Source organism: Haematobia irritans, chromosome 1, assembly GCF_050003625.1.
Source record: "Haematobia irritans isolate KBUSLIRL chromosome 1, ASM5000362v1, whole genome shotgun sequence".
Lineage (NCBI taxonomy): Eukaryota > Metazoa > Arthropoda > Insecta > Diptera > Muscidae > Haematobia > Haematobia irritans.
The window spans coordinates 41,819,415-41,834,383 of record NC_134397.1 but is presented as its reverse complement, the minus strand read 5'-3'; the positions used below and the strand labels follow the sequence as shown (position 1 = coordinate 41,834,383).

The 14,969-nt window shown below is 32.9% G+C and overlaps 1 protein-coding gene across 1 annotated transcript; it reads right to left on the bottom strand.

Moving 5' to 3' along the window:
• Positions 1-804: 804 nt before the first annotated feature.
• LOC142220741 (uncharacterized) lies at positions 805-10,902 on the bottom strand. Its single transcript, XM_075290017.1, has 7 exons — positions 10,614-10,902; positions 9,941-10,554; positions 5,344-5,597; positions 4,059-4,205; positions 1,595-1,705; positions 1,366-1,523; positions 805-1,182 (listed from the first exon to the last, which is right to left on the bottom strand). The coding sequence occupies exons 1-7, from the start codon at positions 10,783-10,785 to the stop codon at positions 893-895; spliced, it is 1,746 nt and encodes a 581-aa protein (XP_075146132.1). The 5' UTR covers positions 10,786-10,902; the 3' UTR covers positions 805-892.
• Between the last annotated feature and the right edge of the window lie 4,067 nt (positions 10,903-14,969).

Here is a 14,969-nt window from a genome sequence, read left to right as displayed (position 1 = left end):
AACACGGCCATTGAATTTGTTGCGCAAAAGAGCCATTGTTTCGTTAGCTATGTGGCAAGTGGCACCGTCCTGCTGAAACCACATATCGTCCACATCCATATCTTCCAATTCGGGCCATAAAAAGTTCGTTATCATCTCACGATAGCGAACACCATTCACAGTAACTGCCTGACCGGCGGAAAAAATACGGCCCGATGATGCCGCCAGCCCATAAACCGCACCAAACAGTCACTCTTTGTGGGTGCATTGGTTTTTCGATAATCACTCTTGGATTCTCATTCGCCCAAATGCAGCAATTCTGTTTATTGACAAATCCACTGACGTGAAAATGTGCCTCATCACTGAAGATGATTTTCTTCGAAAATTGATCATCCACTGTTGCCATTTCTTGGAACCATTCTGCCCATTCACGACATCCATGGTTCAAATTGAGTAAGTCTGAAATAGAGAAATGTCAAATAAAATTCGGAAGAAAACTTGGCGTTTAGGTGTGGTTCACATTCAACATCGGCCCTTACAATTTAACCATCCATTATGTGTCAGACCGGGGATTTACCAGCCAACCTGTTATATTATGCCTGATATGCATTTATATGGTTCCGGAAGCCAGGATTATTCTCTAATTTACTTGAAATTTTGAAGTATATTTGACAGTATTGTCAAGAAAAGAGCTACACTTTCTTCAACTGCTTTAAGAACTTTGCTCAGGCTACACTGGACCACAGATGCGTCACGATCTTTTCCTATGTCCGTTTGACACCCAGCGTAGGAATCACCACGCATAAATACTAAAAAATGTTATAATTATTTTTTTTGTCAATTTTATTTACAAAAATTAAAGCATATATCAAAAATTAACATTGACGAGGGAACGACCTTCTCTCATCCACGTTTATTCTTCCCTCTTCGATAGCTCCTCCACCAATCTAGCACTAAGTGCTTTAAGTTGTTTACGATTCGGAATATTTTGAGTTATCTTTGTGTCTTCCACATCTTCTTCATCCTCAGCAGTTTCTTGTAGTTCATCGATTTCCATACTAGCTAAAAACTTCTGATGATATTCATCATATAATTCATTCAATTTAACAGATGCGTCGGGTAACTTGGAATCAGGTATCAATTGATCATAGGCTGTGACTAAAGTCTTTAATTTTCGTTGAATAGTTTGTAAAATTAGTTTAACTATTCGAGAGAGAGAGAGAGTGAAAACAATGAAATTAAAGAGAGAAATACACACAGACAAACAGAATATAAATAAGGGAAAGAAATACAAGAGTATAAGGGAAAAACAATAATAGAGAAAAATGGAGAGGATCATATTTTTTATTTTCTCTTAACATAGTTTATTATCCATTTCTTACTTACCATCTTCTTCAAAGAGTTCAGGTGGCACGGACACCATTGTCAACATTTCGTATTTTAGTAATGGCAATTTTAAATATTCTACAGGATATTGAATTTTATGAACTCTAGCTGGTCTTCCAACATATTTCAATATAGCTGAAATATTCCATAAAGCATATCTGAATATAAATGTAGAAACAACAATTTTTTTCTCAATATGGGAACATAGTATGATTGAAGATATGATAACCTTAAGATAACAAAAACTGCAGCACGATTCTTCAGATGTAGAAGCATCTGCTCTTCAAGTTGATCTTCACCATGGATTTTCTTTTTTAGTTCTTTAATGCGTGACAATCGTCTGAAAAGGAGAGTTAATATTAACAAGTAAAAGATTTTAACAAAAAATTTTCAGACTATTTTCATAAACTTTTTTAAACATGTTGGAACATTTCTGGTTCAAATGTATGGTATTAAAATGGTGTTTGTCCTTTTTTGAAGACTACATACTTATCGAATAGAATTTGGAATACACCAGCAAAAAATACTTCAGCAGTAAGAGTTTAGTTGCGCTTTTTGGTATACAATAAAGTAGGCAATGCGTCCACACTGCATGAATCGGTGGCGATAACGCAAACGGGTAATCAAACTAGTTTATGATCATTCGTTTACGTTATTGCAACCAATTCATGCAGTATAGATGCATGAAAAGTAGTGCTGTTTTCCTTCACGCCAACAATGCTGTACTCAAGATTTTATATCACTTCTAAGCGATATTTCTATTAAAATGGGCAATTATATCAGCGCTATGTAGAAGCTGCTCTAAATGGGGACATCGCCCACAAAAATCAGCGCTGATTCGGTTGTTTTGTAAGCAGTTGGTACTGCCACTCTCCCTTACAATCCTGCTGAAATAGTGCTCCATTTTTTGCTGGGACCTAATATCGGGTTTGTTTTTATTATATTTTTGTTTTAATTTGTATACCCTCCACCATAGGATGGGGGTATATTAACTTTGTCATTCCGTTTGTAACACATCGAAATATTGCTCTAAGACCCATGTCCGTCCGTCCGTCTGTTGAAATCACGCTAACTTCCGAACGAAACAAGCTATCGACTTGAAACTTGGCACAAGTAGTTGTTATTGATGTAGGTCGGACGGTATTGCCTCCATATAAACGGAACCCCAAATTTGGTTTGCGATCGCTCTAAGGGAAGCAAATTTCATCCGATCCGGCTGAAATTTGGTACATGGTGTTAGTATATGGTTTCTAACAACCATGCAAAAATTGGTCCATATCGGTCCATAATTACATATAGTCCCCATATAAACTGATCCCCCGATTTGGGTTGCGGATCCTCTAAGAGAAGCAAATTTCATTCGATCCGGCTGAAATTTGGTACATGGTATTGGTATATGTTCTCCAACAAACACGCAAGAATTGGTCCATAATTATATATAGCCCCCATATAAACCGATCCCCCGATTTGGCTTGCGGAGCCTCTAAGAAACGAAAATTTCATCCGATCCGGCTGAAATTTGGTACATGGTGTTGGTATATGTCCTCTAATGACCATGCAAAAATTGGTCCATATCGGTCCATAATTATATATAGCCCCCATATAAATCGATTCCCAGATTTGTCCTCCGGAGCCTCTTGGAGGAGCAAAATTCATCCGATCCGGTTGAAATTTGGAACATGGTGTTAGAATGTCGTCTCTAACAAACACGCTAGAATTGGTCCATATCGGTCCATAATTATATATAGCCCCATATAAACCTTTCCCCAGATTTGATCTCCGGAGCCTCTTGGAGGAGCAAAATTCATCCGATCAGGTTGAAATTTGCAACGTGGTGTTAGTATAAGGCCGCTAATATCCATGCCAAAATTGGTCCATATCGGTCTATAGTTATATATAGCCGATCCCCAATCACACAAAAATTGGTCCATATCGGTTCATATTCATGGTTGCCACTCGAGCCAAAAATAATCTACCAAAATTTTATTTTTATGGAAAGCATGTCAAAATGTTATTTCTATAGAACATTTTGTCAAAATGTTATTTCTATAGAACATTTTGTCAAAATTTTATTTCTATAGAAAATTTTGTAAAAATTTGATTTCTAAGAAAATTTTGTCAAAATTTGATTTCTATAGAAAATTTTGTCAAAATTGTATTTCTATAGAAAATTTTGTCAAAATTTTATTTCTATAGAAAATTTTGTCAAAATTTTATTTCTATAGAAAATTTTGTCAAAATTATATTTCTATAGAAAATGTTTTCCAAATTTTATTTCTATAGAAATTTTTTTCCAAATTTTATTTCTATAGAAAATTTTTTCCAAATTTCACTTCTATAGAAAATGTTGTCAAATTTTTTTTTGTCAAAATTTTATTTCTATAGAAACTTTAAACTTAATTATATACGTATTTAATCGGTCTTTTTTAGTTTAATATATACTACGTATGGACTACCTTGTAATTTAGAAGACGGTGTTAGGAAGCTTTAAGATACCTTGCCATCGGCAAGTGTTACCGCAACCCAAGTAATTCGATTGTGGATGACAGTCTTCAGTAGAAGTTTCTACGCAATCCATGGTGGAGGGTACATAAGCTTCGGCCTGGCCGAACTTACGGCCGTATATACTTGTTTGTTTTATTTTTTTTTTAATAATTTGCTTTAATTGCCATTCGAGATAAACTTTAACTTACTTCTCTTCTTGTTCAAAATAGTTATTCAACAGGATGCTTTGTTGCTCGGATGCCAATTTCTTTTTGAATGCCAGAAAATCCGTGTGGAATTGGCCCATATTGTTTTGTTTGAATAATTTGAAATTATTCTCCATTTGAGATCTTATTCTGGAAAAATAAAAAAATTAGAAACCAAATTAATGGTGAGTTTGCGAAAGCTACACAACGAGAAAAAAATGTCATATAATTTTTCTATAATTTAAAAACTAATTAAAACGTGATCGTCAAGAAAATACAGTGTGGCTGATATGTAATGGAACGAATTTCAGGTTGCTATCATTGTGATTGCTTTATTTTTTGGCTGGAAAACTACAAGTGGATAGCACGCACATTCACGAAGCAAAATGTTTATTCACGCACGCTCACGTACGACACGTGTGGTACCCAATCCCACTCACGCACATTCACGAAATGAAAACCAGTACTCACACACGCTCACGCACGAACTACTTTAAAAACTCACGCTCACGCACGATTCACGACAATTGACGTGATTCACGACAAATTCATGAGACTCACGACATTTTCCAAATGGACATCAGCAGAGGTAACAAAATTCAAAAATAGAATATGGTTCGAGAGCTAAATTAATTTCATTTAACATACGAGTATGAATTAAATCTTGATTTTTTCGTGAGCGTGATTTTATTCACGCACATTCACGAACCGATTTTATTTCTCACGCACGCTCACTCAATATATATTTATTTCAGTCCCATTCACGAACATTCACGAGAGTTGTTTTGGATTTTGTTCACGACTCACGTGATTCACGCGTGAATCACATGTGTCACGAGAATACGATATTTTTTATTTCTCGTACCATTGCTCGTTACCGTGATACTGGTTGTGTTGCATCGCGTCTATAAAGTGAACGAAAACAAGGTAACAACCTAAGAAATGATGCGAAAAGTGAAGTCCAGATTTAATGGAGATTGAGTGATAGACAAATTTCTCATAAGCAAGAACATGGTGAAATGGTTAGCAATTCCAACTTGCATACAAAGGGTTCGATCCCTGCTTCTACCAAACACCAAAAGGCTTTTCAGCGGTGGGATTATCTCCTCTCAGTAATGCTGGTGACATTTCTGAGTGTTTCAAGACTCCTCTAAGTGGTTTCACAGCAATGTGAAACGCCGTTCTGACTCGGCTACAAAAAGGAAGTCCCTTGTCATTGCAATGACAAGGGACTTCATTTTTATATATAAATATATTTCATCTTTGTGCGCCAATTAAACCAACTTACCTTGGAAATATATCTGCTGCATGAGAACACAATGTGGCTACTTTGATTTGTTTTATAACCGATTCAATTGTTTCCAATTCCGTTTTTAAGCTCATCATACTTTTGGTCTCACGTGCATAATGTTTTGCCATATTTATAACCAATTTAGGTTCTTTATGATCTTTTGATTGATCAGTTTGATCATTCGATTTTTGCATCCTTGAAATAGTTTGAAGATCAATTTGGGCTTGCCTTCGAGATTTTTCTTCCATTTTCTGTTAAGATTAAAATGAGAAACGATGATAAGGAAATAGGATTTCAAAAAAAAAATAATTATAATAATAATAAAATTAATCAATAACATTACTATTGGGGGCCATCTTGGTGCAATGCTCGCCTTGCATACAAAAGGTCCCAATTTCTACCAAGCTTCAAAAAGTTTTTCTGCCGTCGTTACTCCTCTCAGTAATGCTGGTGACATTTCTGAGTGTTTCATAGCTTCTCTAAGTGGTGTCGTCATAATGGACTGCAAGTGAGCCTTGACGGACTGCCATTAGTCCAAACATAGCATAACCTAACCTAATATAGCGCCGATAGCTTGCGGATCTAATTTAAAATTGATATTCACTTTATTTAGGAGCTAAAATCTGGCTGATCGTAGTAGGTTAGTTCACATTTTACACTTACAGTAACAAGTCCATTGTGATATCATAGATGATGAACTTCTCTCTCATAAATGAGGGATGCCCAATTCAATATTGGGTTCAACAATTTTCGTGGCACGAATAGCGCGTTAATCCTTTTCGGAACTCAAAGAGGTGGGATTTTAGTTTCCCACTATTAAGTGTTCAACGTATATAAGCCCTTCCCAAACGATACACCCTTCCCAAACTTTACGCCATGACTTCGACTTTCTATAGAAAATTTTTGCAAAATTTTATTCCTATAGAAAATTTTCGTAAAATTTTATATCTATAGAAAATGTTCGAAAAATTTTATTTCTATTGAAAATGTTCGCAACATTTTATTTCTATAAAAAATTTTGTCAAAATCTTATTTCTATAGAAAATTTTGTCAAAATTTTATTTCTATAGAAAAACTTGTCACATTTTTATTTCTATCGCAAATTGTTTCAACATTTTATTTCTATAGAAAATGTTCGTAAAATTTTATTTCTATCGAAACTTTTCGCAAAATTTTATATCTGTAGAAAATTTTCGCAAAATGTTATATCTATAGATAATTTTCGCAATATTTTATTTCTATACAAAATTTTCGTAAAATTTTATTACTATAGAAATTTTTGCAAAGTTTTATTTAATAGAAAATTTTGTCAAAATTTTATTTCTCTAGAAAGTTTTTTTTTAAATTCCAAAATTTTATTTTTATAGAATATTTCGTCAAAGTTTTATTACTATAGAAAATTTTCACAAAATTTTATATCTATAGAAAATTTTCGCAATATTTTATTTCTATAGAAAGTTTTCGTAAAATTTTATTTCTATAGAAAATTTTCGCAAAGTTTTACTTTAATAGAAAATTTTGTCAAAATTTTATTACTATAGACAATTTTGTCAAAATTTCATCTCTTTAGAAAATTTTTGCAAAATATTATTTCTATAGAAAATTTCGTCAAATTTTTATTTCTATCGAAAATGGTTTCAAAATTTAATTTTTATAGAAAATTTTCGCAAAATGTTATTTCTATAGACATTTTTCGCAAAATTTTATATCTATAGAAAAAGTTCGCAATATTTTATTTCTATAAAATTTTTTTGTAAAATTTTATTTCTATAGAATATTTTTGTAAAATTTTATTTCTATAGAAAATTTTCGCAAAATTTTATTTCTATAGAAAATTTTCGCAAAATTTTATTTCTATAGAAAATTTACTCAAAATTTTATTTCTATAGAAAATTTACTCAAAATTTTATTTCTAAAGGGTGATTTGTTAAGAGCTTGATAACTTTTTTAAAAAAAAAAAACGCATAAAATTTGCAAAATCTCATCGGTTCTTTATTTGAAACGTTAGATTGGTCCATGACATTTACTTTTTGAAGATAATTTCATTTAAATGTTGACCGCGGCTGCGTCTTAGGTGGTCCATTCGGAAAGTCCAATTTTGGGCAACTTTTTCGAGCATTTCGGCCGGAATAGCCCGAATTTCTTCGGAAATGTTGTCTTCCAAAGCTGGAATAGTTGCTGGCTTATTTCTGTAGACTTTAGACTTGACGTAGCCCCACAAAAAATAGTCTAAAGGCGTCAAATCGCATGATCTTGGTGGCCAACTTACCGGTCCATTTCTTGAGATGAATTGTTCTCCGAAGTTTTCCCTCAAAATGGCCATAGAATCGCGAGCTGTGTGGCATGTAGCGCCATCTTGTTGAAACCACATGTCAACCAAGTTCAGTTCTTCCATTTTTGGCAACAAAAAGTTTGTTAGCATCGAACGATAGCGATCGCCATTCACCGTAACGTTGCGTCCAACAGCATCTTTGAAAAAATACGGTCCAATGATTCCACCAGCGTACAAACCACACCAAACAGTGCATTTTTCGGGATGCATGGGCAGTTCTTGAACGGCTTCTGGTTGCTCTTCACTCCAAATGCGGCAATTTTGCTTATTTACGTAGCCATTCAACCAGAAATGAGCCTCATCGCTGAACAAAATTTGTCGATAAAAAAGCGGATTTTCTGCCAACTTTTCTAGGGCCCATTCACTGAAAATTCGACGTTGTGGCTCGTTAGTAAGTCTATTCATGATGAAATGTCAAAGCATACTGAGCATCTTTCTCTTTGACACCATGTCTGAAATCCCACGTGATCTGTCAAATACTAATGCATGAAAATCCTAACCTCAAAAGAATCACCCTTTATAAAAATTTTATTTCTATAGAAAATTTTGTCAACATTTTATTTCCATAGAAAAATTTTCGCAAAATTTTATTTCTATAGAAAATTGTGTCAACATTTTATTTCTTTAGAAAATTTTGTCAAAATCTTATTTCTTTACAAAATTGTGTTAACATCTTATTTCTATAAAAAATTTTGTCAAAATTTTATTTCTATAGAAAATTTTGTCAAAATTTTATTTTTATGGAAAATTTTGTCAAAATTTTATTTCCATAGAAAATTTTATTTCTATAGAAAATTTTCGCAAAAATTTTGTTTCTCTAGAAAATTTTGTCAAAATTTTATTTCTTTAGAAAATTTTGTCAAAATTTTATTTCTATAGAAAATTTTCGCAAAATTTTAGTTCTATAGAAAATTTTCGCAAAATTTTATTTCTATAGAAATGTTTGTCAAAATTTCATCTCTTTAGAAAATTTTTGCAAAATATTATTTCTATAGAAAATTTTGTCAAATTTTTATTTCTATCGAAAATGGTTTCAAAATTTTCGCAAAATGTTATTTCTATAGACAATTTTCGCAAAATTTTGTATCTATAGAAAAAGTTCGCAATATTTTATTTCTATAGAAAATTTTTGTAAAATTTTATTTCTATAGAAAATTTTTGCAAAATTTTATTTCTCTAGAAAATTTTGTCAAAATTTTATTTCTATAGACAATTTTGTCAAAATTTTATTTCTATAGAAAATTTTGTCAAAATTTTATTTCTATAGAAAATTTTGTCAAAATTTTATTTCTATAGAAAAATTTTCGCAAAATTTTATTTCTATAGAAAATTTTGTCAACATTTTATTTCTATAGAAAATTGTGTCAAAATTTTATTTCTTCAGAAATTTTTGTCAAAATTTTATTTCTCTAGATAATTTTGTCAAAATCTTATTACTTTACTAAATTTTGTTAGCATCTTATTTCTATAGAAAATTTTGTCAAAATTTTATTTCTGTAGAAAATTTTGTCAAAATCTTATTTCTTTACAAAATTTTGTCAAAATTTTATTTCTATAGAAAATTTTGTCAAAATCTTATTTCTTTACAAAATTTTGTTAGCATCTTATTTCTATAGAAAATTTTTGCAAAAATTTTATTTCTCTAGAAAATTTTGTCAAAATTTTATTTCTTTAGAAAATTATATCAAAGCTTTGTTTCTATAAAAAGTTTGTCAAAATCTTTTTTCTATAAAAAATTTTGTAAAAATCTTGTTTCTATAGAAAATTTTGTCAAAATTTGATTTCTATAAAAAATTTTGTCAAAATTTTATTTCTAAAGAAAATTTTGTCAAAATTTTATTTCTATAGAAATTTTGTGAAGTACCTCTTAGTTGGAGAGGAATCTACCAAAGAATTCTACCAATCTACCAAGCAGTAAAAAATCTACTATTGTTGGTCGAATTCTACCAACTGTGGCAAGCGTGCCCAGGACCCATACGCCCACACCCTCAAATACTCCGCCCGAATTCCATACACAGAGAAGGAATTTGTTTACCTCAAACATGCACAATATTATTTTTGGACTGAGAACATGATAAAATTCAAAATTAGGAAGATGCTGAAACTAAAACGACGATAATTGGAGCCATCTGGCCCCCCTAATGTGTTACAACATTACGTGTTTTTTTCTGCTATGCAATCCTCGTTGGATCGAACTTCTGATTTAGCCCGGCTGAATTTTCATATTTTTTTCTGTCTGTGGCCATATTCATTGCTACTCACCCTATATTCCATATGCAAGTGTTTAAATTTTGCTATAGCTGGTGAACCCATATATAAAATATGCTTAATAAAATTCGCCTGATCATCTATATCGGCACACAAAGACCTCAAGATGGGTTCATAGAATATACCATCATGACTGAGAACTTCTATGATTTTCTTATAGGTTCCATTTACAGCCTTTACGGCTCTCAAACGGGTATTGGAATTTTCAATATTCTTACGAAAATCACGCATTTGTAATTCCTCATCGAGAATAAAGACATTTTGATATTTTATACGATTCTCAATTTGGCCACGTTCCAATGATTTCAATTCATATTCGGCCTTCAATTGCTGCAGACGAGATGAAAGACGATCGCGCTCCTTTCGCAATACAAATGTTCGTTGATCTAGATTATCGACAACCATTTGAACGGGCATATGCTGATAGAGACGTTGCATATCCTTGTGATTAATTAGGAAATTACGTATGGCTATTACATTATCACCATAAAGGACATTTTGTAATTTGTTACGACCATCATGGCAAAGGACACGCAGACGATGGGCCGATCTCAAGAGACCTTTGCGATAGGCTCGATTTTCCAATTTTTTAAAAGTCAAACGTTTATCTGTGAATATAGAGGAGGCAATATTAAGAGTTTTAGGTTTCCATTAGACTTTTGCCTACCCAATAAATTAGCCATTCCTTGAAATTCATCAGTCAGAGAACCTGCTGTCCACCTTTCATCAATCACCATATGCTGATGGACAAAACTTGCTCCAAATAGACCATGATTACGTATGGGTCTAGGATGTACAGGTCTTGGAGCTAGAATATCTGTAGCTTGTGGTGTTTTCATGGTGATTTTGAGTGATGCGGTAGATTTCGTCCCTATTCCCTATTGAAGACTGCGGGAAATCTGAAAGATTTTACTCTATTGATAAATTCTATTTTAAGTGATTTGAAAATTATTTAAATTGACATAAACTTCGAAGAACAATATTGAAGATTATAATCAAAACATTTGGTACTTTTTTGTGGGGAAACATTTTTTTGGCTCTTAGATCTGTCCATCCGAAATAATACAAAAGTAATATACATCACACCGCCCTTTTTATACCCTCCACCATAGGATGGGGGTATATTAACTTTGTCATTCCGTTTGTAACACATCGAAATATTGTTTTAAGACCTCATGAAGTATATATATTCTGGGTCGTGGAGAAATTCTGTGTCGATCTAAGCTTGTCCGTCCGCCCGTCCGTCTGTTGAAATCACGCTAACTTCCGAACGAAACAAGCTATCGACTTGCATAAGCGTAGGAAGGCTTCTAGGGAGGGGGCTTAGACCCCCCCAGAAAAATTTTAGCCCCCCCCAGAATTTGAAAACCTATTTACGATTTTACATTTTTCTAAAAATTAAACAAGTAAATACAACCGCACAAAGTTCCGCTAAAGACTTTCATGCACAATCGAATTACTTTGGTTGTGGTAGAAGTTGCCGATGGCAATGTTTGAAATCTGATATTTATAAAATAAATCTGTGGTTGAACTTTTGATTTAGTTGAATAACTAAAGCTCCTTTATTATTTTGTTTAGTCTGGTTTACTCAATTTAATTAAAAAAATAGTAAATCATAAATTAATATCTTAATAATGCTGCAAAAAAGCGTAGTCAAAAAAAGAAGTGAAAATGTTCTTTTTGGGTCCGGAAGTGGTGCAAAATTGGCGGAGAAGCGATGAATGTAATATGAAATTGTCATAGAACGAATGTCCACCGTTTCAACAGCCGTTGCAATGAATTTGCATCACTTCTTAAGGTGTTATCCGAATTCAGTGTTTTGAATGTGAATTAAAAAATTTTGTTATATTTTCCCAAATAATTCATTTTTATATTTTTTATGATTTTTAATGCATTCTAACGCTTGTTTGAAACGTTTTCCCTCGAATATTTTCAAAAATTCTATAAAAATTTCTATAATGAATTTAGCACTTTTGTGGCAAAATTTGAATAATTTGTACCATTTTATTTATTCTTACTTTTTTTTTTTAAGAGAACAAAAAATTACGCATTAAAATATGAAAAAAATGAAGTAAAAAACTTCCTGTGTAGTTAAAATAATTAACTTCTTTGTGAGGACATTTTTGGAAGAGCTTTTAAAGTTGTGCCTTTAGAACAACTCCCAATTTTTTTGCTGGGAAAAGTGTGGAACTACTTTTAGTTGTTTTATTATAAATTAATTGTCGAGTTATTTTGATGCCTATATTGTTATTCATTTTTATGAAATAAAACATTAATTGAACCTATAAGTTCAGTCTATAAATTTTCAGCTAGGGGGCTATAGCCCCCCTAGGAAAATTGTCTAGCTACGCTAATGTCGACTTGAAACTTGGCATTAGAAGTTGTTATTGATGTAGGTCGGATGGTATTGCAAATTGACCATATTGGACCACTTTTACGTATAGCCCCCATATAAACCGACCTCCAGATTTGGCTTGCGCAGCCTCTTAGAGAAGCAAATTTCATCCAATCCGGTTGAAATTTGGTACGTGTTGAAATATGGTACATTGCGCTAGTATATGGCCGCTAACAACCATGCCAAAATTGGTCCATATCGGTGTATAGTTATATATAGCCGATCCCCAATCACACAAAAATTGGTTCATATCACCAAAAATAATCTACCAACACATTATAAAACTAATAAAGGTACTACATCACAGTCAGCTATTCACAGCTGAGTACATCCAACTGTCAAAAACATGTCTTGTTACTATTGGTTACATTTTTACATTCCACAAGTTACTATTGTCAAAAATATATATGGTTACTATTGGTTACGTAGATACTATTGGTTACATTTTACATACCACAGGTTATTATTGTCAAAAACATATTAGGTTACTACTGGTTACATAGCTAACTATTGGTAACTAACATTAAAATGTAAACAAAACAAATTGAAAATATTTAATATCTTTTGTTTACTAACATTAAAATTATAAACAAAACAGACATTTGGATGTACTTGAATTCTGTTGTTTTTGTTTTTTTGTAATACTGCAACTACCGGGGTATTACTGTACCATGTCCAAACATTTTATTACTATAGAAAATTTTGTAAAAATTTTATTTCTATAGGAAATTTTGTCAATTTTTTTTTCTATAAAAAATTTTGTCAACATTTTATTTCTTTAGAAAATTTTGTCAAAATTCCAATGTCCACGTTGCCTGTCAATTTCGTGGAAATTTAAGTTTTTTACTTAAAAAGTCTGACAGAAACCTGATAACCATCTACTTTCAATTTTCAAAAAATCGGACAAAAGGAACCCTCTCCTTCGCTCCTCCCCGACGAGATATCGGAAAACTACGAACCCTATATTCATATCACAAACTATCCAACGGTCCCTAAATCCAAATTCCAAGTAAATCGACAAAGTTTAGATTTTTCACTATTCCCCTTCAACAATCAGATATCGAAAAATTAAATATCGACAAATACAGAAGTGGGAACTTTTCTTCAAGTTTCAAAGTGTGGGGCAAGGAGAAGTTGCCCTCCCAGTCCCAATATTCAAAAATTAGGTACACCATATTGATTTCATAACTTCCCCTTGCGGCCATTGTAAATTTCAAGTAAACTTGAGAATTTTATTTCTTTTAGTTCTAGAGGAGGTTTCCTTTCCTGACCAAATATACCAAAATGATGTAGCGCATCATTTTTGAAAATTTCAGCCCAATTTTCAAAAATCACGGCAAGGTTATGACCCCCCCCCCCCTCCTCACAACTAAATATCACAAAAGCACGTACCCCATTTTAAATGCATAACCTCCCCCCACGTCCTCTGTAAATTTCAAGTAAATTGGAAAAGTTTAATTGTTTCACTGTATGTACTTAAGAAAAACAAGTATATACAGCACTAAGTTCGGCCGGGCCGAATCTTAAATACCCACCACCATGAACCAAATATTAGGGTCCTTTGAAATTTCAGGAGGGCTTGAGGACACTTCCCGAAGATAAATTTAAAGATTTCACCTATGAGGACTATATCAGATTCTGAATTTATAAGACCCATTTTTGTTTGAGTTTTAGAGGAATCATTAACATCTCTTGTAAGCGTGCAAGAAAATTATAAAATAACGTCTTGATTTGAAATCTTAAATCTGTAGAAGTAAAGTCTGGAAATTTTACATTGAGTTTCAAGCAATTTTCATGATCAGTGCGCCTTCTACACCCTCAAGAAGTGAAGTCGGTCTATATGGAGGCATTACCAAATGGACCGATAAAAACTTAATCCGATACACGTTTTTGTGAGCCTAAAATACCAGAATATTTACAATTTCAGACAAATCAGATAAAAACTACGGTTTCTAGAAACCCAAGGAGTTAAATCGGGAGATCGTTCTTATGGGGGCTATACTAAAATATGGACCGATACTCACCGTTTTCGGCACACCTCTTTATGACCCGAAAATACCTCTAGATTTCCAATTTCAGGCAAATAGGATGAAAACTTCGGATTCTAGAAACCCAACGAGTTAAATCGGGAGATCGTTCTTATGGGGGCTATACTAAAATATGGACCGATACTCACCATTTTTGGCACACCTCTTTATGGTCATAAAATACCTCTAGATTTCAAATTTCAGGCCAATTGGATAAAAACTACGGTTTCTATAAGCCCAAGACCCCAAATCGGCAGGTCGGTTTATATGGGGACTATATCAAAACCTGGACCGATATAGCCCATCTTCGAAGTTGACCTGTCTGCAGACAAAAGACGAATTTGTGCAAAATTTCAGCACAATTGCTTCATTATTGAAGACTGTAGCGTGATTACAACAGACAGACAGATGGACATTGTTATATCGTCTTAGAATTTCTCCCTGATCAAGAATATATATACTTTATATAGTCGGAAATCGATATTTCGATGTGTTACAAACGGAATGACAAACTTATTAAACCCCCGTCACCATTCTATGGTGGTGGGTATAAAAAGGAGGTCTTCCGGGTAACCCTCCGAACATTCAGCATTTAACTGCT